This window comes from Pipra filicauda, unplaced genomic scaffold (genome assembly GCF_003945595.2).
Source record: "Pipra filicauda isolate LSUMZ 115617 unplaced genomic scaffold, ASM394559v2 scaffold20_size4479445_pilon, whole genome shotgun sequence".
Taxonomy (NCBI): domain Eukaryota; kingdom Metazoa; phylum Chordata; class Aves; order Passeriformes; family Pipridae; genus Pipra; species Pipra filicauda.
In genome coordinates, this window is record NW_024104321.1 from 1,049,705 (window position 1) to 1,074,534 (window position 24,830).

A 24,830-nucleotide genomic window follows, 5' to 3' on the forward strand; every position below is an offset into this window, starting at 1 on the left:
AATGACACAAACCATTATTTTTTTGCCTTTCCCCCTCATATTTCCTTTTCTATTGCTACTTTTGAAATTTAGACTTTTTAGCTCTTATGTTGCCTTTGTCTTCTCTTAGACTGGTTTACAAATCTTTTTCTCCTCTTATGCAAGATTTCTATGTTCTGATTCCCATATTCCATACAGGCATTTCCCTTCCACCCCATTAAAACCTGTTCCATGTGCTCAAATGCATTGGTACAATTATTCACTGGGTTTTTTTTTTATTACAGATCAGTTTCACACTATCCCATTTTGGAATTACTTCCCTCAAATGAATCATTCATTCAGCAATTTGTAATATTTGGGCAGAACAGCACGTAAAATAAGGTATATATAGCATAGATTTGTCGTTTCAAACTATGATTAATTTGGGTTAATTTTGCCAAAGTTGAAATTGTAATAGGATTTCAAAGGAGACAGGGGAAGATTTCTCCAAGATACAGTAATTAAAAAAAAGCAAACATCAAACCGAGCAAACAAAAAACCAACCAAATAAAAAAACCACCAATTGAAACAAACAAACAAACAAACAAAAACAACAAAAAATCAACCAAACAAAAAACAAAACAAAATACAAACCCAAAAAACTCTTGCTTCAAAACACATCTTGGGACAATTTCTACAGAAAACTTATTTACCAGAATGAGAGGAAGAAACGTTGATTAATTCAGAGAAACTTTTCAGACTTCTGCAGACTTCAAAGAAATCTGGTGCCCTCACATAAGCATTTTGAATGAGAAGCAAGACTGATTTCACCTGCACGTACTGACACCAATTTGTCACATTCAGCTATCATTTCAGTCTCCATGGACAGAAGAGCCCTGTGCATGATCCTCTCTTCCATTTTAGACACTCCCTGTCCATCCATAAATGGAAGGAGGAAATGTTACTTAGCAGTTCATCAGAAAGTAAAGCAGCGAGATGCCTCATGACCATCCTTTACACAAACTGCAAAGAACTACAAAGGAGTAACGAGAACCTACACTTGGGAGCCCAAAGTTTTGGGCAGCTGTTAGAGCCAGTACTCACTTTACCAAACCATGACTTCATTTTCCTATTCTTCTTTTACCTTCTGCTGCCTCAAGTCATCTTATATCCCAGTGGCTGATAAACGAGACTCCTGTCTGACACCAAAGACGTATTTCATCTACATTTATAATTACTATCTACCACTTTGATGTTGCCTTACTTTTTTGTACATTTATTTGTAAAGTATGTTATTTAAAAAATCAACAACTTAAACTAATGTCAATATAACATCAAACAGGAAACACTGCGCAACATCATGTAATTAAAACTGCTTTTCAAAAAGGAAAACAGGACAAACATTTCAGTGTGCATTAGAACATCTACATTTAACAACAAAACCTGTATTGGACAGAATAACTTTTTGTATAAAATTATAGAGAATTTTTAATGTTCTACAGAATTCGCTATATTTTTCGGAAGGTTTCTAAATGTTTAACCTGTATGTGTGAATTTCTTCCTACAGAGACAAGGTTTGTGCAAGTGTCCATATGAATATTTGCCCTGTGACAGCACTTGTGTAAACTTCAGTAATATATTTTTCTCCTCGTCATTGATGGATTTTGATTTATCCCCTACCCAAAGGAAAAGCACTACATACATTACATAAATCAGTTGAGTGCAAAAAATATAACCTGTATAGACTCTCTTTTACTTTTTCAAATAACTGGCTTTTATATCATGCTTAATGTTATATCTTAGACTAGACAGCTATGAAAATAGTCTGATCTTTTATTTGAAAGTCCAACCTGATTGCACATAAAACATCGCTTTCTAAACATGCTTAAAGGGGAAGCACAACTATGGTTCCCCCAACCAGCTCTGGTTTTGTCACCTCCATACATTTGGGCACCTGCCACAGCCTTCTTATCTTCCTCTTAACGTGATAGGGATATGAATTTAGTATGTCATGTTTACATTTTTATTCTGTCAAAAAACCAAAATAGAATTAAGTGCTTTTAAAACACCCTCTTACTGAAATGTTCAGATTCAGGAAGGTGATAGAATATTTGGAGCAGTACCGAGATATCGCTCACAGTTTGCACAGCAGTGAAAAAAAAGTTCACCATCTCTCAGCTGCTCTCATTGTTCAAAGTCAAAAGATCAAGGCCAAAGTCCCCATTGGCTCTATCACAGGGCCAAAAGTCTTCAGAAACATTTGCATTCCAGCAATCCTTTATTCTAAACACAAAAGCTACAGAAAAAAAAATCTGCATCTGTTTATGTAACTTTGACTTATTCTTAAGCCTTACAATTATCTATTATAAGAGTAGAAGACGTACTAGAATTATTTTTAAAAAAGTAAATTTGGACTAATTGAAGAAGCTTACTAAGCACATCCCTAAATTCAAGCAGATTGAGACTCCCACTGAAACTGCTGACTAATTACATACTGAGGAATATGTTTCCTGAATCAGTTTACCTTTTTAACAACACAATCATTTTAAAAGGGTGAGAAATGATAAAAAACTCCAGTTTCAGAAAAGAGGGAAATTACATGAATGATCAAACTCTTAGCATAAAAGAAAGGAACACTAATCTTGCTTCCAAATGAAATAATCCACAGGAATAAAAACACAGGCAGATTATAAATGCAGCATTCTAAAGATAAAGTAATTCATGCTTTCTCACTACTTTCTATGAAGTCTAAGAGCCTCCTTCAGTTTAAAGCTGTTTCAGAAAAAAACAAACAAAAACCAGCAAAACAAACAAACAAACAAACATAAAAACTACCAAACATTTCACACCTGGTTCTTTACCTTAATTTTTAAAAATGTATCTATTTCTACATTGAGAAATCTATATCATATTTTAAAAGCAAATCTCAAAACTAAGCAAAACTAGGACTTACAGCAAAAATACTGTAACACTTTCTGTACATTCAAACACTTCCTGCAACTTCAAAATTTGAACTCAAAGTCTCTAAATGAAAAAATGTTAATCACATTAGCAAATTAAAACACATGAAAGAAGCCAGTCAAAAAGCAATCATGCATCAATTGTGTATGGTTTACCCAATAAAACCCTGAATAATGTTTAAGCAATGTCATCTGCTTGATCTATCTGTTGCTGGAGTTTAAACAGCCAGAACCATCACCATTACAGAGTTACAAGGAATAATTATGTATATGAATAGATTACTGCTTCAGCATTAATTTTCTCTCCATCTGGTGTACATTTTATTTTGACCGCAAATGAGGTACTATCCTAGGAAACTAATTAACAATTATTGTAAACAATACCAAAGAGAGCAATCTGATAGATCTAGTGAGTGCATTCCCTGCTTGCTCTATGGCACAGCAGCAGCAACTGATCCTACACTGGGTAGGAGCACAGCATCATCTCTATATTGGCAGGTATATATTTCAGCTTATTTTAATTTTCTTCTCAAAATAAGAGGTGCTGTACTTTCTTTTTTTTTAAGAAAAACTGTAGCACCAATGTTTCAAGATCACTTTCCACAAATCAGTACCACAAGCACTGATGAATTCTTATTCTGTCAAATGTTCTGTACAGCGTTGGTTCTTTTTAAATGGTTTAGAAGGCAAAGGCTTCAAGAGCACAATTTACACTTAAATTTTGTCTTCAAGATTAATACTCAAATGTAGAGATCCTTAGGACAGGGCCCCCTGTTATCTGCCATGTCATGTGCAACCCTGAGCGAGGAGTGGACAGTAAGTAATGTTGCTAAAGAAAACATAAGGTTTCTGAGAGCAAAAAAGCAACTTAGATTATTTTTAATTTAGGAAGAAGAAATTAATTTCTAATTTATTTATTATTTATAATGCAGTATAAATAATATTCTAAGTAGTATAATATTCTAACTAGCATTTGTGGCAAACATCCACACTGATAAGTAGCTGAGGGCTAGAAAACAAATTTGTGCATCAGACCCTTCATTTTTTGCTCATTGCCTGCATTTTTGGGCTGCTCCAGGCAATGGAGCAAAGTTTGGAGAAGGTTTCACTTGAAAAAAAAAAAAACAAACCAGAGCCAAAAGTCAGTATGGATAAGGTTACACCAGTTCTGGGTTTTTTTTTCATATTCAGTCATTTAATGCTATATCCCAGAAGTTTTTCCATCCCCACAAACCCCTAAAAATCCTCATCCTGCACTCTAAAACATGCATGCATACCTGCACTTCCATTCTGTGCAATGCCCCTGTGAGCTGAACAAACTGCCCTCAGTTTACTTCAGAAACTTTAAAATGAGAGGAGCACACAAAAGATAAAGATTGTTTCTTAGAGCCATGCATGCATCAAGCAGGGTCCAACAGAGAGCCAAAACCAACTGCTGTGCCTCCCACTGTGGGACAGGCTGCTGTGAAAAGCAACACAGGCACCAGCCAGGCTGTGCCACTTGACTTCACAGCCAGGGGCTGACCATCATACATATGACTAGAGGTGGTTTTGATCCTGAACAGCCTAAGCCTAAAGAGACAGGAAGGACACACAGAGTGGCAACAGAGGAAGACCACCCTGACACCAGGGACTTCCACCCTGCTTTCCCCATCAAGGGGGTGCAATCCAGCAGATTAGTAACTCCTCACTTCAAAAGACAAGACACTGTTAATATTATTGTCTAGTCAACATTCAGTTTAACATCTTTAGAAACCTAACTTAATTTCTATCCATAGCTAACGTACCAAGAGATTTCAATTGCCTAAGCAGGGGCTTACGCTAGATGATCTCAGGAGATCCCTTCCAACCATGACGATTCCGTGACTCTTGACTCCATGAAATGGATGACTTGCCAGTAATAACAAGGTAAGCACTATACAGATGCTGTAAACAGATCCTCAAGTTTCTCACTCTTTTTTCACAATGTTAGCTGCGTCTACAGAAATAGGAGCATAAGCAACATCCAGCTGGAAAGTTGTTTAAGCTTGTGAAATCCAGCTGTTACTCTTGGCTGGGAGCCGTTCCACTTTCAAACGGCTCTTAAGAGATTTGGCTTTCTGAGGTGTTGACCATCCTCAACCTTCCCTTCCATCACCTACACTGGGACCCAAAATGCATTCATATTTGATGTCTTCAAAATGTTTTATAAACCTATAAATTCTAAAACAGAATAAAGCTTTTGGTTAAGCAGCTATACAAGAAATCAATCAAATATTCAGTCCTTCAATTAATAGTACTCTAAGTCTCCTTATCTAAGATCATTCAGAACCAGAAAAACAATAGAGTTTTAAAATCTAAATACTTTCATGACTTTAAAATTCATTTACTTCCAGAGATATTTATGCTCATGTTGAACAGTACATGCTCAGGATTTCTTGTTTCTCAGTACTGCACATCCAAATGCTTCCCAAAGATTTACAACTCCATCTCAATTTCTCATCCCACATCTTTGCGTAATGCAATTCTCTTTCCTGTTGTACAATTCATCATATTACAGACAAGCCATTTAACCTCTATGACCTCATCTACCACAGCAAATCGGTGGCCCGTATAACAAGCACAAAGATGCACCTGTGCTCAACTGATAGCATAGAAAGAGAACCCATTAATTCACACCACCTCATAAAATTAGGCTTGCATAGGAGCATATCCTTTACAACTCAGTCATGAACAAAAACTAGGAGTAACCACAAACACTTTATTAAATCAGTTCTTTGTTTTGAAGACATTTGTGTTTTCCTATGTTCACTGTCATACAGAAAATAAGTGCTAATGGCCTTAAGGAACTGTGTAGCCATGACTAAAAAGTCAACTGTGTTCTGTTCAAAATCTGGGACTAAGATAATTGCTCCAAGTTGTTACAAAATTACAAACAACGATAAGAAAAAGTTTAAAAGCATATGGATTTTATTTTCTTCCAAATTTCAGGTTTGAACTATTGCTTTTATACATCTATATATTTAAAAGAAGGATATTGTTGGTCAACGAAATGTAATGTAATCTCATTTTATGCTAAATTGCTTGAAAATATCCCAATAAGTACAAATGCCGTACACTTTAGATAAAGAATAATCATCTTCAAATGGAAAAGGCAGACGATTACACAATTGGATTTTCTGAAAATTAAAAAGATTCCCAGTTTCTGTCACCTCCACGTTGACTTCTCTCAGGTGAGAAAAGATAGGAAGAAACATACTTAAACAAAATTGTCCTTTCCCAAGCAGTACAGACAGAAATGTACTCCAACACACATACACACACACACAACAATGAAGTTCTCTTGTTAGTTGCTTTGCAACCATGATTTATCAGGAGAATGTCAAGGCTGGAGGTATTTCTTAACCTAAAATCTTAGCACATTGAAATGCAGTTCTCCAAATGAAATAAAACCATGTCTATTTACTGTTATGAAATATCTGAAATACCTATTTTGTTTGAACACATCCGCAGCAGGACTAATTATAGCTAAAAGAAAGGAATTTCATGTTATCTTTTAGCATTTAAATAATTTGTAATAACATATATTAAGCAGTGAAAAACCTACTTGCCACTTTGTCTAGCTTAATTATCAAGCTTAGCTGCTTTTCACTGACTTCATTCTATCTAACCTGGTGAGGTAATTTCAGATGGTATAAATCATTGGCAAGGTTAACAATATATATTAAGATGATGTATGTTTTATTGCTGCACAGCTAAACATGTCAGCTAAAGTAATTATGGGTATGAAGCTCCATTTATTTTTCCATAATGGGACCCTTTAAGTCACCCACGTTTGGAATGAGGCATATCCACCTCAGCCTCTTTCTTGCTTGTTAAAAGAGCAACTTTTAACTGCATTACATCATTTAATATGGGGTTGAAAGTTCATTATCCAACACACAAATCTCTATTCCAAAAACTCTGTAACTTTAAGAGGACCTAGGGAAAAATTAGGACTTTCAGCGCTTCAGAAAGTAAATATAAATGCAAGTGTGTCTTGAGAACTGCTTGGCTGAGGGAGATGGCCATGGAATTTAGGACATTCTATTTCCAAGTCACTCTTTTCATTACGTACTCTATAATAGAGAATTGCTACTACAAACTATTTGATATTAGCTCCCTGGCCTGCATCCAGATACTCATGGATGAAGTCCAGATTTTGAAAAAAATCATCATGTGGTTGGAACTCTTACTGGCAGTCACAGAAGAAGCAGTGAGAACTGCACATGCAAAGAAATCATTATCAACTCTGAGATGAAGAAGCCTTTTCAAGAGGTGAAAGGCCTATGAAATGAGTGATTTCTGTGTAATAACTTGGGTAATTTTTGTCCAGCTAACAAAGTATTTGGTGCCACATAACAAAGTCTGCCAGAAACACTCCATGCTTGTTGGGATTGGTGTTCCATGATGTAGACAGGTTCAGGGAGAATTATAAAAGTTCAAGGCATCCACTGAGTGAGATAGCTAATGCTGTGTGACAAAGTCCATTAGTGATGTCCAGTCCAGTCTTGTAACACCTTCATTAATGAGGTGCAAGAAATAGAAACTGCTTTAATGAGATGTGCAGCTGCTGCTAAACTGAAGGGAGGTGTGATCATGGAAAGGTCCTTGGAAATATAAACAAAAAATGACAAACTGAAATTCAAGCAGCAAACCAAGGGTGACTTGCTCACTTTGACTTTGTGCCCAAAAGTGGTAAGCACAGTTCTTTGCCTGGGATGTGCTCACAACCACCACAGTACACAGCTGAGAGCTCCAGGAGTCCCCAGCAATAACAGATCAAATGGTAAAATTCCTCAGTAACTTCAACAGTCTCCAGTCCCAGCAGAGACTACAGTCCACGACTGCAACTATTCAGCTATTTTCTAATAAAATGATTTATTTGAAAAGCACTAAGTATGATAGCTCATATGAGAAAGGCAGAGTCAAGGATAAGAATGGAATGGAAAACTTGTCTAAAGGAATAAGCATCAGGTGAGTTAATCCTACTGAATACAACACACCAGCACTGTAAATAGGCTGAATAACAAGAAATACCTTTAAAGCTGTTCTAGTCTGCCAGACGGCTCTATCAATCAGTGTGCTCAGAAAACCCCAAACAAACATCTCCCTGTGACCTACAAGGCTGAGCCTGAAGAAGCTGGAAAACTCATCTCCAACTGGGGAAATCCTCAGCTAAAGAATTTCTGAGAAGTGTGGTCCCTTTGAGCAATATTGACACACAAACAAGGGACCTGCAGCCTGAAGCAAACACACAGAACACGTGTTTCTCTTCTGACTATGCCAACGGATTTCTCAGTAGCTTTCCCTCCTGTCCTGGATTTTAGTTAATTTTTTTGCAGTAGGTGTGAGGGGGCAGAGCCTGGCACCATGTGGGTGCGCCTGGGCTGTTATTCTATACCATCTCATGTCACCACAGGGGGTGAAGGTCAGGGATTCTCACTTCCAGGAAGAAGGTGGGCATGGTTTGTAGACAGGAAAAAAAGAGAGAGTGCAGAGGGTCTGTCTGCCATTATTTTTCATTGTCCTGGGCCTGGTGAGCGTTTTTGCATGTAAACCACCCTCTCTTTTGTACAGTTATTAGTATTGTTGCTGTTACTGTTCATTTTCTCATCGCACTGCTGTTTACAGTAAATTATTCTCATCTCAATCCATCATCTCTGCTCTTTGTATCTCCCATGGGAAGAGGGAGGGGAGCAAGGATGCCTGTTTTGGGAGAGCCTTGGGGCAGGAGGAGGGGGGCACTAAGTTAGGGAGTGCTGTTCCTAAACTACACCACCTCAACCACTCTAAACGTAAAGTTCTGTTTTAGCTTTGGTGCAATATTTTAATATTCATAAACACAAGAAGTTATGAGAATTGGACAAATGCGCACAAGGAGCATCACAGCTTCACTGCATTTTATATTATTTCTTTCTTTTAAAAAAAACCTCTCGAACTCATGGACTATTTAAACAGTTTATGAGAGCACTCCCTCCCACAGCCACCCACCTCCCATCCGCTCTCCAGGGCTAGGCTGCAGCCCACAGCTGGGCACGCACAGGGGAGCAGAGACTGGTGCAGAGCAAGTGAAAGGGACAGAGAAGAGCACTAAATGCCACGGGTGCCTTCAAGAGGAGGTGAGTTCTTCTGTGCCCTAATTTGCCTAATTATACCCATTGCTTTCAACAACAAATTGGTTTGTCCCTTTCAGAATATTGTACACAATTTATTGTGGATCACTAGACAGTTTCCCTCCCGTTCATGTGAGCATTCCTAGTGGAAACTAATCTCAATCTGGAAAAAGAACACCTAAGAATCCTTAAGACATATAGCAGCTGAAGAAACTGATGTCAGTGAATTGCAGATAAAAGTAAGAAAAGCTACTGAAATGCATAGAAACTCAAAGGAAGTACCACTATTCTGCAGAGAAAATGTAAACTGACAAAGAAGTTAAAAGCTAAACTGTGGGGAAAAAAACCTCTCGGTTTCACTTGGTCATTTTTATGCATGGTGAAGTTCAACAGTATTTTCAAAAACAACTTTTCAGAAATGTTCAAGTTTAACTGCTGAGGATAAATTTTGTTTAGAAACACTTTTATTTCACACAGAGCAAAGCTCTATCTGCTTGAATATAAACAGTTGCTTGAGAATTCATACTACAGTAGGACCCTAAAGTCATGAGGGGTAAATGGGTAAGCTTATTCTTACTAAGAAATAAGAAGTGAAGTATCTGAGTACAAAATACAAAGTGACAACAACAAGATTTGCCACAAATAAACCAATTTATTACTTTTTGGCAAGTCCCATACAGCATGAGTAAGAATCTTTCACTCACTACATCAGAACATTATTTAACTTTAAACAAACTGTAAACATCCTCAATATCACAAACTGTTGGTACAGGTGCTCCCTGATTCCAGAATCTTTTCTCTCTCAGTTAATCAAACAAAATTGGGACCCAAATAAAGCAAAGAACCTTTCTCACCGAGTATCTATAAAATGCAGCACGTGCATTTCATATCACATCAATTAAAAAAAATGCAGAGAAGAGTATTTTTGATTATTATTTTTAGTGAAATTCATAATGGTATTATGAATAGAAACACTTTATCCAAGCTATTGTATCCTATTTTTTGTTTGAAATTAAAAACATAATTTTATACAATCAAGGTAGTAAGCCAAATTCTATAGTAAACCAGCTGGTTTGATATATAAACCAACTATATTTGCTATACTGTAACAGATAAATAAGGATGTAAAAACTTATGGTCTTGTTAATACTTTGTTTTCCTGGCAGGCACCAGTTTAAAGAACTGCTTGTCCAAAACCCCCTGCTATAATTATCTGATTTTTTTCCCTCCCTCTCTCTCAAAGTGCTTTAAATCAGACATAATCTGACCCATAAAGTGAACACTTATCTCCTTCTTAAATAAGAGCAGATTTTTCTTTCTAATTTGTACGTTCCAGGAATGTCAATCTACTAGCTAGCTTTAGGACTACAAGATGTGTACTGTTAGGTCATAATCCTCAAACCAGGGCAAAGGTGCCTAATCTGGATATGAACCACTTTTGTCCAAACCAACTCAGCAGCAGTAAAATACAGATAATTATGTTATTAACTAAGGCTTTAAACAAAAAATAATTTAAAAATCACTTGTTAAAAAAACATTTGCATTACAACTTTGGTTTCAGTATGCTTCTAATTTTGAAGTCACATTTATAGTGACTTAAAGACAACAATTTACGTTTCTAACGTAAAAAGTCAAGCCACACTAAAATTCCCACCTTTCAAGTCTCTGTGCATCAAAGAAGCAATTAAACTTAATTGTTCTCCAGATCACCTTTAAAATTACTGATAAAACCCAAAGTGGTTATTTCTACATGCATGCAACCAGCTTTTTTAAGCATCATAAAACATTACACTTTTGATGACAACGTGCTTAGATCAGCAGATCCATAAATGATGAGTTCAGATGAGTTTTATGAGGACATTGATGGGCTCTTTGTAAGATTCCTGTATCATTGAAATGCACAAATGAAAGACTATGAAGAATGCACAGTGCAGATAACTTGCATCAATGCTAACATGTACAGTCATAAACAGCAATGCTCTTGCTGCACAGGTGTTCAGTTCCTCCTGTCAACTGCAAAAAACCCCTAACTCAATCCTTGGCAAAAATCTCACATGAAAGTCTTTAAAAAAATTGTGCAATTCCTTCAGCCAAGTTAGGTATTTTACTACTGGATTTGCCTCCAGGCCTTCTATGTCCAAATAAAGAAGGAGATCCTTACTACAGCTTTACAAGTAGATCCTAATAGAACTAAAGGAACACTGTAGAGGATATTCCATCAACCAAATACAATCATTTCAAACGCCTTAACTCTTCTTTTATCATCAAAATCTAACAGAAATAATGGAATAGAAACCTTCAAGTAACCTTAATTGTTCAGCAGAAATGCAGATAAACCAAAACATTTACTACTCAGTATTTTCACTGCAGCTTGGGAAGAAGCTTTATTAAAAAAAAAAATCTGATCTATATAGCCACCATATTAGAGAAGATCTTCTAAACATAATTAATACCAACAAGTTCAAAATATTATGATGTGGATTTGGTTTGGGTTTGTTTTAAATCAAGAGCTATGTCTGATTTATAGTCAAACCTTCCATGTCTTTCTTTTTTTTTCCTCATTGTTAATACATTCCATTTAGTTCTACTTTCCAGTCTGTCTGGGAATTGCCTGAAGCCCAACACATCATGATGCAACTGTTATCCATGCGAATGTATCCCTTTTGTATGCTAGCTGCTGTTTTCTGTAGCAGTATCTGTTACAAGTTTTACAGAATTGTAATGTTCTCCTAATCCATAGGCATGCCTCATATACCTAAAAAAAAAAAAAGTTACAGAATTAGTGTTCAGTTTAACTAAAAGTACATGTCATGTCAAACAGTAACAACACTGGAAGACACCTTAAATAAAGCCAAGTTTGATCACAGAAAATATATAGAAAATATTCATTAAATAGAAGAGCATTCATTAATAAAGACAATTTTTAATTCTGGTGACTTCCAGGCACATATCGACATATACTTTGAAGAGGGGAAAAAAGTTTCCTCCTAGATCTTATATCAATTTCACAATTATTTTACAGTTATCTAACAGGCAAAATGACCTTGCAGCATTCTATAAAGCTGATACACAGTGACTGATACACATCAGACATTGTCAGCATTTTAAGTATTCCAATTACAATTTCTTCCAACTAATGTGTCAATCAAAAACAATTTCTGACCTGCATGGTCATTATTCAAGCAGCATTTCAATGTCAGATATGTAATAAAAAAGTAAAAGAGCAAGTGAAAACCAAAGTTGAGCTCTATGTTATAGAAATAAGGGCACTAATTTTAAGAGATGAAATTACATACTTACACAAGTGTTATTGGTTTGCCTGAATATTCTTCACCAACGATAATGGGAGGGGAATCCATTTGTACTACTTCAATAGGTGTTTGCAAAATGTGTGACAAAGCCCTTAGCTTTAAGGCATAAAAACAATTCAGTAATAGGATTAAATCTAATGTAGGGAGGAGACAGGAAGACTAGGCATTTAATTTTAGCAGACAGTTCAAACACAACATTAAAAATATTATCAGAAAATAAACTTATTAAAATAAGCAAAATTATTTTAACTTTTAAAACTTTAATTGAAAACAGGTTGCCTTAAACTAATCATTGTTTTGAGGATACAACATTGCCCTACTTTCAGTAATTTGGTAACTATCATAAAACAGTAAGACAAAAATGCATATGTAGTTTCTAAAGCTCAAGTTCTTGTTTACATGATAAAAACTGAACCTTACTCTAATCTAGGCAGCTTTGCTACCATTTCAGTCTTCCCTCACTCATAGTGTCAGTCTTTCTAATGACATTTAGACCTACCGAATTCATTAACTTGCATGTCGTCCAACACATTAGAACACAGCGCACCATAAGAAAAGCTACTGCTTTGGGAAAACAACTTAAAACCATAGAAGGAAGTTCTTAATAAACTATTCGTGACTATGTTCCCTTATGTGTTCAGGTATTCTTTATTAAGAAGCACTTTTTTAAGGTATATTCACTCACTTCATAATTTCCCAAATAAAAATTATCAATACAATACTTACTTCCAGCTGACCACCCCACGCAGCTGTATTGGCTATATCATCACAGTATTTCTCAAATTCCTCTGCAGGGAAAGAAAAGACAACTTTTAGTACTTCCCTTATTTGAGAACAAGCAACTAAGGAAAAATACTGACTGTACAATGAAGAACTAGAACCAGAAAAGTACAAGCATATAATACAGCAAAACATGTATTTCACTGAAGAGAAGGAAAGAAAAACAAAAACACCAGAGGCCAAAAAAACCCAAAGTCGTAACTGTTTTGAAAAGCAAATTTAAGGCTGAAGACCGGAATAAAAACAAGTTTGAGTATAACAAGTGCAGTTCATAATTTAAACTTTTTATTCAGAGAACTGGTAACAACTAACATGAAACTGCACACAGTTTTCCTTCTGTTAAATTTCAGGGGATGTTTAAGACTCTAGAAAACAACCCGACAGTACGCTTAGTTCTTACAATTGCCAGGTGTCAGGTATATTTTAAGTCTTGTAACTGTATGTAGTTCAATGGTTGAGAGGTTTTTTAAATTTCTATATAAGCTTTTTTTTTAAACTCTATTTATTCCAAATAGTTCCTTTGTAAATAGGTAAATAAACTCTTTTCAGATCATGTTCTACAGAAACTGAGTTTAAAATTTATAAATTCCAAGCCCTCAAGCTTCTGAACCCTAAGAACAGATTTTGAGAAAAAAGAATCTTCAGATTTTCTAAAGGCTGCTCAGAATTATTTTTCGTACATTTCCCTTATAACAGAAAACCACAATTCCCTGCTGCTCTGCAGAACTTCATTCAGTATTCTCTTGGGACACATTTATTCTGTGACAATTATCTCTGTCAACATGGGAAAGACAGCCCCCAGTGACCAAAGGAAATCCACAGCAATACCTATTAACTGAATGAAGCATTAGGTTAAAAAAAATTATGCAGTCATTTGTGTGGTATTCCAGGTATAATAAATAAATCATGTATTGCTCAAATAAGAGGTACATAAACTCCATTTAACTGCATTTACTGAGCCATTGCTCCATACTAAAGCTCTTTATATTTTTTGGTTTAGTCTGTTTGTAAGAATGGGTTCCAAAAAACCTTGCGTTAACAATGAAAATAAAGGGTAGAATTAAAAAGTGCATCTATGCAAACTATTATAAAATAATTATAAAATAGATTTTCTTGAATTTCACAACTATTTTCAACAGCTTTCCTATGTTGCAAAAACCAATATAAAACTTGACAAAAAAATCATCCCTAACCTGGTAGACAAGCTGCTTATAATAACTTAAATCACATCCTGGAACATGATTACCATCTAGTAACTAGTAAATTGTGATTTTTTTTTTTTTAATGGGGAATAATGTTTGATAGATTACTTTAAAAAAAATTAAATTACTAAGATTCAGGTATACTAAGTTTCATAGCGGATCATAATTCCGTGTTCCATAAAACACAGCCAAACCAATAAAATAACAGTTCAAGAACAAACACCACAAAGGTCCCAATTCATCTATAACTCATACTGAGATTTATCAGAAACAGTTATAATACTTTTCTAAATCTCTTATGCCACAAGTCTTACCTTTGCTATACATGTCTCCAGTATTAGGGTTTGTAAGAAAGGGCAGGAAGTCATCCAAGTGACTTTGCATATACTTTGCTGTTTGGTTCCTCAGAGTTGCAACAGTCCAGGAATTCTGGCGATCCTTGAGCTGATCTTCAATAGCTTTGTACATGCAATGGCCATCTGAAGGGATCTGTTTAATCTCTAAGTGCCTTGCTGCCAAAAGGGAGGCAAGTTTCTGACTTTCAAGATGTCTAGCACCTGTTAAATTTTCTATCTCAGCTTCAGCTATCCTTTCTTCTCTTTCTTTCTCCAAGGCAGCTTTTTTCTCCTTATATTAAAAACACAAAAATTACATCAAATGTTAAAATTTAGAATATGCCTGTACAGTTCTTGGCTTAGTCCTTGCTTCTAACTCTTCAAATATTTTCTCAGTACATGTTTATCTGTGCAATATTTGCCTGAATCGGTACTACCCATTAGGGACCTTCTAAACTCAAACTTTAGCAAATTGTAAGTGACCAATATATCCTAATTGTCTCCAATACACCTAAAATTATGGGACAGAAGTCTTAACTATATCAGCATGCAAAATAACACTTTACAACACTCATACAAAGGCTATTAATTATAGCTATTTCTTCAAGATCACCTATATCACCACTGAAGTAGGGGAATTCTAATTAAACATCAGAAAATACATAATAAGTGTGAGACCTACGACTTAAGCATATGATTGAATAATGGAGCTCACGTCAGGAAACAAACCCCCCCAGGCTAGGTACTATACATCATAAAAGACTGCTCCTAACCTAAATAATGGATAAGAATGCATATAAAGAATACTAGAAGGAATGCAATAATACACAAAAATTACCTTCATAGAATGTTTCATAAGTTCATGCTTAAGTTAACGAGGAAGCAAATAAAAAAGGAAGCAGTACAGGAAATGATCTTTTCACTTTCATTCTTGAAATTCAACATAAATCAAGACCAGACTGGTTCAGGCAATCACAATATAGGAAAACCAGACTAGAGCTGCCAGCTTGCCTAGACATGGTGTAATGAATTATGAACATCCTTTTATTATGTTTGCAGTGATCATGTAAGAGGGGATGGACTATGCAATAAAGCAGCACTCCTCTGGCCCTGAACTAATATTCATGCAGGTACAATGAGAATGTTAATCCATCATAGCTTAATATCTGAGGCTTAACTAGATTTAAGTCTAACAGCCAGGACACCAGGTAGTGTTTCTTAACAACTCAAAATTTTAAAAGAAGTTCAGTATTAATGTTCTTTTGTTAAACAAGTAAAGTCCTACTATTGCATATTTTCCACATAGTATTGTCCATTATTTTAATTAATTTTTAAAATTTCATCCATTATTTTAATTCAATTTAATTTTAATAAATTTTTAGTGAAATGCTTTCAAAAATCATTTGCTTTACATAATTTCTTTTTTCTGTCTCCCATTTCCTGACCTATTCTGATTCCCAGCTCGTGGCTGAGGGTAGAGAAGTACAACTATTTATAAAATGCTTACATATCTCTAGGTAGCAGATTTACAGATTTTCAAGGCACCCAGTAGGTACAGCATCAATACTGAACTAGCCAGTCCCCTGCAAAATTGTTTAACTTTGGTTAGTGCAATAAAGTTTAACTGAACATAATGTCAATCAATTATTTGTAAAATATTTAATGTGAAGTCATACCCGCCTCTTCTGTGCTTTTGATATTCGAGGATGCTGAATCTGTCGCTCTACTCCTTCAAGCTCTAAATTTGCAACCCCATCAGCTACAGAATCTGTCTAAAAAAAAAAAAAGTTAGATGTTCTTATTAGTATAAAGATATGCATCTTTTGAAACAGTTTTAAGTTCTGTTCATGGGCATATTTACACATTTTAGCCACAAAGATCTGTGTATGGCGTAGTACCTGTCAAAACCAAAAGTAGAGCATTTCATATCCCAAACCACGGTCATGCAGTTCATTACTTTTTCTGTAGTCTTGACAAAGAGATGGTTAGGAAAGGAGCATCTCAAACTTAAGCTGTTCCCTTCCATACTTCAGTATGTTCTCTTCAGTAAGTTCTCTTACATACTGAAGTGTGAACACTGCTCACTGGTGGAAAGAAAAGGTTTTCCTCATCACAATAGCCACTGGTATCCACCAGCCATTATCAAGTCTGTAACAACTAAGCAGAAGACTCCACCTTCCATACCAAAGTGTAACCAGCAGTTGGAAAAGACAGGGAGTTGACACTTCTCAAGAAAAACTACAAAGCTAACCCTGTAACTGTATGAGCTAGATGTCACCTTTGGAAGCATGAACATGTTCAATTTAAATAAAAAGCTGAGAAGGGAAAGAAACCATACATATCAAAACAAGATCTTCACAGGCGAAGCTGAGTCCAGGCTAAGGATTTTAGCTTGAAAGATCCTCCATCTCCATCAGAAAGTTTTTACAGCTCATTGTAGCAGGATACTCTGCCTAAGTGGGGGTAAAACACCTCCGACAATACCCTGTTTGCAGAAGTTATTAGTGCTGCACAGAGAAGGGGGTGATACTGCTTTTGGTATTGAAGAGTACTGAGACCAGCCGGGCTCACCAATCCCTAAGTTAAAGGCTCTGAAGAAGCACAAGTTTCCTGACAGAAACTGACAGCAGTGAGGGTGTGGCAAACAAAGTTCCTGATAAAGGAACCAATATACTAGCAGTTATAGCTATCTTTACTGTGTAACAAATAATTCTGATTAGGCTCTTTTAGTCTAATCATTATTGTTATCATAATCACCAATTTAGAAAAATAATTTATTCTAATCAAATAAACATATTTGGTTTGCCATCCTTAACCCTCAGGGGCAAAGTTGTATAAAGGTTCAACTACACCTACAATCCTTTAAACATAAACTGTTGACTAAGTCTGGGGCTAAGACTGGATCCAGGTGCAGCTAGACTCCTCTCTGAGAACGAGTTTAGAAAGCAAGTGGGTCCTTTCTGAACCTTGTCACTCGGACAGGCTTCTCTGAAAAACTTTGTTCAAAGTTTCCATTCTGCCTGTGACACTCATTTAGCAAAATAAAACAAATTTTTGAAACTAATCTAAGATACAGGTAAACAGAAGCATCATGTTTAACACTTATCCATCAATCACCTGTTTAAGTACCTGACTAAAAACTACTACAGAAAACTGTTATAGGGTCATAACTCTTGCAATTGAACACATTTTATTCACAAGGATTCTCAGCAGATGCTTCTCAATCAAGTCTATTTCCCCCAAAAGTCATTCAGAAATGTTTTCACTTTCCTTTTGAAATAAAAGTATGTTCTGTTTAACTCTTTGTTAGGTCACTAATCAGAAAACACCTAGTCCAGAAACTATCAGCCATACAGGTTTTTGTTTGCCTCTTTACAAGATTTTAGCAGCCAAAAGACACACACTCTTACGAAAACACTTCAGGACATGTACGAGCACAGAGCAAGTGTCATTCACAGGTAACTATGGCACCAATTTAGCCACAAGCTCTATTCCTATTCAGGTAGGAGAAAGTAAATGAACAGGCCTACTTGCAGAATCAGTCCTTAAATTCAGGCACATGATACAAATAGAATACTTCATAGTACTGGATATACAGAATTAAGTCTATGGATTGCAAATTCACTACTTCCGAAGTTTGCAACACTCTCCTTATTAACGGTTAAAACACAGGTCAACTTTTGTATGTCACACAAGTATTTAGTAGTGTCTAGTTCACTCAGGTGGTCATATTTTCTGCAACTAAATTTGAATAATGCTAAGCCTCTGTTAAAAAATAAGTGGTTTGTCATCAAACTGGCATCATTTAAGTATGCAGCTATGTTGCCAACAAGGCAGAACAGCAGCATTTATGAAGGCAATTCTCATCAAAGAAAGTGTCCTCCGACAAAAAATATCAGTTACACTGTTGACAGAATTGCAAGACAAAACACACTGGATAAGTCAAACACCTACTGAAGGTCAACAATACTCTAGTAGTCTACATAAGATACTTAGAGTGGCAATATAACAGTAACTTAAAAAAATAACTCTCTAACATGACTGAGCTACTCATGCAGCCTTAAGAGCAAAACCGAAGACTTCTGGTGGTGCACCCTTACCCCTATGCGAGCCTTCTCTACCTCTTTGGGCCTGCTTTACAATCTCAGAAATTCTCATTACACCTTGGCCTTTGTGTAGTGAGTTGGCTGGTGAAGCGTCCCTTGAGCATACCAGAACTCTTGCATGGCTTCCATGGGAGTGGCACCGTTCATACCAGGGACACCTTTTGCCTGACCAAGGAAGTGAATTGGAAATAATCAGTTACCTGCCCTATCGTCCCCCTTAGCCTTGGAACATTATCCACCTCAATCAGAACTGGAGCAGAATGTTACCATTGTTACTGGACTAATGAATAATTTCAGTAACTATCAACTTGGGTTAGTGCCAGGATGGGAAGTTATTAATGTCTAAAGCCGATCCTAAACACAGCGGTCCTAAGTGAGACCCTAAGCGGTCTCCTGGGCCACAGTGGGCATTGCCAGCACCACTGGCAAAGGGGAATTGTACATTTATAGATATATATCTTTGTGTCTGTGTGCATGTCTGCGTGAATTGATTTAAACACCCTAGAGCAAGTGTAATATGAATGTTGCTGTCTTGGATCCATACATAAGTGAGTTACTATTGTGATTACAGTTAATCCTATTGAACCACCTTGCAAATTAGTCAATGATTAAGTGCTGCTAAAATCCTTTGGATGTAAACAGCCACCCAAGTCCGTGACTAAGTTTAAAGTCAGCCACAACTAGGCTCCATCAGCAGTTTAGAAAGCAAGGGGGTCCACTCCGAATCTTAAACTCAATGGTAGGGTCTCTCTTTTGCATCCCCAGTCTCTATGCAAATCATTCTAAATTAATTCAATTTTCCTTGTATGCCTCATCCATGGATCAGGTAACAGTAAACCTTGCCATCAAATTTTGTCGTGCTTTTGCAAATTTATATTAAACCTGCTTTTGACAATATCTTTGAAAGTGATTCTTTGAGCAACCAAACCACTTCTTCTCAACAGTGCTCAACAACAAGAAAATCCCACTGTTAAACGCCTCTGCCAGCAACGCCCACTCATCCCAACAGCTGAATCTTTCTGAAGTTGGAAAGAGTTACTAACACCGTGAAGAAAAGGATAAGCACTTTGAAGTGTTATTTCATTATGATTTTTAGAAGTTAAAAAAGCCTTAACAGAAATTGTACCTGTACAACACCAGCTGAAGTTATGGCACCTACCTTATTCTGTTCAGGTAAAGCTTCCTTCAGCTGCTTTAATTCCTCCTTCTGCTTCTGTTCAAGTTCTGCCTCTAGTTTGGCAACTTCATCAGCCAGCTGTTTTCGTCTCTTTTTATCATTCTTGGGAACAGCATTTTTCATGCCTTGAATTTTTGCTGTTAGAGTAGTGCAATAAAACATTATTTCTAAATATAGATACACCATGGCCATTGCAGAAAAGACAACTGCAAATCACACAAAAAAAATAAATTTACAAACATCAACATATCAGTATAACAGTTTAGCTGTGAGACTGCTTGTTCTAATAATCACATTTTCTCTACGTGGCATCTTTTTTCTTAAAAGATGCAAACTGCCGTTTCTTTCTTTCTCTAGAGAAGAACTTATACCGCATTACTAATATACATACTTATGAACTTTAGCAGACTTTGGCCCCTCGCCTTCGAAATGATTATTCAGGCATTGAGATCTCAAATCTCACAGGAAAGAAGTGTAAATTTTTAATCACACCAGTAGCAGATTAAGAGTAAAAAGAGAGTTTACCTGTCCTTAAAATAAATTTTCTAAAGCAAAATGAGTATTTAAAAAAGAAAAAAAAAACCCTTAACTTCCTTAAATTCCATAAGCATTTTTAGTCTTCAAGTAAATGCTCCATTTCTCAACCATAGAATAGTTTGGGTAGAAAGAATGTCCAGAGGTCACCTAGTTCAATCTCCTGCTCAAAGTGGGGATGAATTCAAAGATATATCAAGTTATGTTAATTCAGATGGACTTGGAATTTATCCAGATGACTGTGCAAAGCCTCCAGGGATGGACATTCTGCAACCTTTTTGGGCACCTTTATTCTCAACGTTTAATGATTCTTGCCATGAAAATATTTTCTCTTCTTCTTCTCACAAAAATTCCTTTCTCCACATTGGCTCCACCCATTACACAGTGGAAACCAGATTCCCCATAGTCTTCTCTTTTTCTCCAGGCTGAATACAGCTTCCATGGTCCATGTTCTTACATGAATACTCCCTGCTAGCTCTGTCACTTTTGTATTCACTGTTTTAGAGTTACAGCACCAATTATTTAACACCCTGTTCGCTATTCATCACCTGTACATTTTCCTGTCCCTCACCCTCGACTGACACAATTGAGCTAGATAATGGTGATGATAATGAAACTTTTCAAGGGAAGGCAGGAAGAATGCTCACACTGAAAGACTTATATTAAGCATTCAGTCTCACAGATGAACAGGTTAAGTATGACAGAAAAGCAGCTTTGTTCATAAAAATTAACATAATGGGGGAGAAGAGAATCCAGGACTTAAAAGGCATAAACAAAACCAAGAGAGTAGTGGGGGTTGAATTTTCAGAGGCTGAGATGCACTTTATGTTAATTCTTATGAACTCTCAGTTAAACAATTACTCCTTATACACATGAGAAATGTATCTTTCAAGTAGGCCAATATATGTCTATAGGTCACCTGCCTCTTCTAACTGGGAAAACTGGGGCTCTGCCTTCTATACACCCCTCCCACCATTTGGTAGGGGAGGGCTACAATTATCACCTTCTCTAGGTGGAAAAATGCTCTGTTCCTCAGCCTCTCCCCATCCATGTGCCATGTGGTCCAGCCAGCTAACCTCAATGCTTGATTCCTACCCCTCATTTCAATTTCAACTAAATTTGAGGGAGGAAAAGGCATCTCAAAACAAGAAGTTCCTACAGATTTAATGATAACATGAAGTCTAATACTGTCTCGTTTCTCCTTTAACCCTGTGATAAAAGGCTGAAGATGGGCGTACTTCATTACATACCAAAACAGCCAAACAAGGAAAGGGCCGTAGTAATATACCAGCAATGAGAAAGGCTTAACAAAAAAAAAAAAAAACAGAATCCAGCTAAAAGACTTACTTAAGGATATTAATTTACTGTAATAGGGTAGGTAAAGTGTTACAAGATCATCTGTAAGATGAGACAGATCTTCTACCACAGATACTTTACTATGGCTGGACAGGATGTAAAAGTTCATTTCAGATCAACTGCACTTTGAATGAAAAAATGCAGCTGCCTGAGCAGCAAAATCCCCTATGCAGGCTTTTCAATCTAAAATGCCTAATAAAAGCACGCCTTCTGTAACTTAAAACCAAAGTAGCAAAACGCCAAGACCACACCAATGGTCCAGCATCATGTCACGGCTCCCACGCACGTCCCGGCTCCCAGGATCGCGGCAAGGCGAACTCCGCGGGCTGAGCAGCACCACACCCAGCGGCACAACGCGGCTCCGACACCGCTGCCCACACGCGCTATGTTCGCCGTCCTCGTCCCCTTGCGAGGGCACTGCAAAGGGTGCTCCCTCCCTTCCCGCAGCCGCCACCGTCCCTCCCGTCCCTCCCGCCCCTCCGCGCAGCCGAGCGGGGCTTCCGCGGAGCATCCTCCGAGGGAAGGCGAGAGCGGGACGCCGAGCCCCGCCGTCCCGCGTGCTCCCGCCGCCTCCCCTGGCCTGAGGCACCCGCTCTCCCCGCTCCCGAGCCACAGCTCCCCTCACCCTGGAGCTCCCGCTTCTCCTTGCGCTGCCGCTTCACCAGCTGCTGCAGCGGCCCGTCGGGCCCCGGCTCCTCGTCCCCCGAGCCCTCCATGGGCGCCCGGAGGCGGCGGGACGCGCCTGACCCCCGACCCCGGCGGGAGGCGGGAGCTCGCCGCGCTTCCGCCAGCGCCGCCCGCCCGGCACCGCCTCAGCCTCCGCCCTGAGGGGAGGAGCGGCCCGGCCCCGCTCCTGAGCTCGGGTCGGGGAAGGGGGTGGAAGCGCTGGGTTTGTTTAGGGCTGGGAGAGCACGGGTGGAGCTCCACCCGCCTGCTCTGTCCGCTCGCATCTGCGGGGCTGCTCTCTCCTGCCTCCTGCCCGGTAAAGGATCCCAGTGGACAAGTCTGCATTAGGAAAAAACGATACGTTTAGCTCAACTAGAGGGAAATCCTATTAAAGAGGGACGGTAGAGGTGAGAAGGGAATAGTTTAGGGGTTTTACGTGATTTATCATATTAAGGGGGAAAAAAAAAATTAACCTGTTCGCTGCTGTGCGAGTTTTTCGAGCGTGCAGTGTCTGCGAGTTTTTTACCCCGAGCTACTTACAGGTAAAAAATACCCAGAAGGGCTCACGATTTTCTAAGTTGGCATGTTTCTGTCTCCTCACCATTGTGAAATTACTCCTCATAAAGTCTCACATTTTAAATACAGTAAAAATCCAAACTTCCTGTTTGGAGCGAAATCCCCACCTCAAAGTGGGAACTACAGATTCTTGTGAGATGCTTTTCTGCTCGGTGCAGTCACCAACACTATTTTGCGGAACATTCAGTTGATCTAGGCAAAATATAAACATTACTATTTTAACTGGGTTTAAAATTATTCAAACTGAGCAAAAACTTTGGTAGTGGAACAGAGTGTTTTTGCTTAACTCTTAAGGTCATTGCTGTCATTTTTTAAACATTTTTATGAACAGAACCTCTAGAAGAATTCCATTCTGGAGGTACTTAAAAAACAGTAGATGTGTTGCTTAGGGAAACGGTTTGGTGATGGACTTAGCAGTGCTGGGTTAACAGACTCGAAGACCATCTTAAACGTCTTTTCCAACCTAAATGATTCTGAGATACTGTGAAGTTCACTGTCAAGTGCAAAGAAAGGACACAAGTCTAAAATAGAATCTTAACATGATGGATCAAACTCTTTCAGTGTATAGAACCACTCATTTTTTTTAGATCTCCTTTACAACTATGTTGAAATGTAAATAATTTTCAGATTTGTATGTCAATACCTGGAAATATAATTTTCCTTTCCCCCCACCTGCTATTTCCAGCCTATCAGAACAAAACAGATCACAGATCAACTAGGAAAAGAAAAGGGGGATGACTGGCTTTTAGCTAGGAAAATAGTTTAGCACTGGAAATTACTAGGGTGGCCCTATAAACATTCTGTAAATCCAGAATAGGGACAAATCCAGGGTGGATTTTGTCTTAACTAACTTGCACATGCTCTATATCAGTTTGTTAATGGCTTATATTTGTCCACGCATGTGTGTATACACAAATATGCTGACATTTAATACATGCTCTTGAATATGCTGTATATTTAAAAACAAAATACTGGTTTACACTGTTGAAAGATACTGCAGGTATCTCAGTGTGCAAGCTGCAAATTGAGCCCTGGCTGGGGGAAGTGGCTGGAGTGCCAGGCAGTGGGCAGTGAATGGGTGAGGGCCCTTTGCCCGAAAAAGGGCCCAGGGACCTACGGCACCAGCCAGGGAATGGCCGGACACTCTGAGGCTCTGCAGGACCCAGTGAACAAGGAGACCCCAGACCAAAACCCACCATTGGACCAAGAGGTGCATGAAGTGCAGCTACACAGACTGTGAGGGTATAATAAAGCAGAACTAGCACAGCAGGCAGAAGGAAACAGGAACCACTGGCCAGTGAATGACCCAAATTGGGATGATGGTACTGCAGAGGACAGGGCTGCTTGTCACACAGGACTTAAAAACCTGGTTGAAGCAATAATAATGTGTGGGGAACAAAGGGTTTACTGGACTAAAATAAAGCAATGTAGACAGAGAATGGATGAACATCTTTTTGAGGCCACCTCCAACAGGTTTGACTAGAATATGGGCGAATTACTTCACTAAGCTTTAATGATATACTTGTAATTAGTGTCTTTGTAGATCAGGCATCCCCAGACATCTGGAAGTATTTTAAGAAATATATTCCAGAGTGGCAGGGAGTAAAACTACAGAAAATTTTACACATAGCAGTATTTGCATATGATGGGTGGAAGAAAAAAGGAGGGCAGAGCAAGTAGGGGAGGAAAGGGAAATTGGAGAAACAGTGGAAAATCTGGTGGCTGTTGCCTTGAC

The 24,830-nt window shown here is 37.8% G+C and overlaps 1 protein-coding gene across 1 annotated transcript; it reads right to left on the reverse strand.

Moving 5' to 3' along the window:
* Window positions 1-9,684: 9,684 nt before the first annotated feature.
* On the reverse strand, window positions 9,685-22,652 carry OTUD6B (OTU deubiquitinase 6B). Its single transcript, XM_027737371.1, has 7 exons — window positions 22,479-22,652; window positions 19,946-20,100; window positions 16,357-16,452; window positions 14,660-14,972; window positions 13,090-13,151; window positions 12,353-12,459; window positions 9,685-11,807 (listed from the first exon to the last, which is right to left on the reverse strand). Exons 1-7 carry the CDS (start codon window positions 22,567-22,569, stop codon window positions 11,723-11,725), a joined length of 909 nt encoding a protein of 302 aa, XP_027593172.1. The 5' UTR covers window positions 22,570-22,652; the 3' UTR covers window positions 9,685-11,722.
* Between the last annotated feature and the right edge of the window lie 2,178 nt (window positions 22,653-24,830).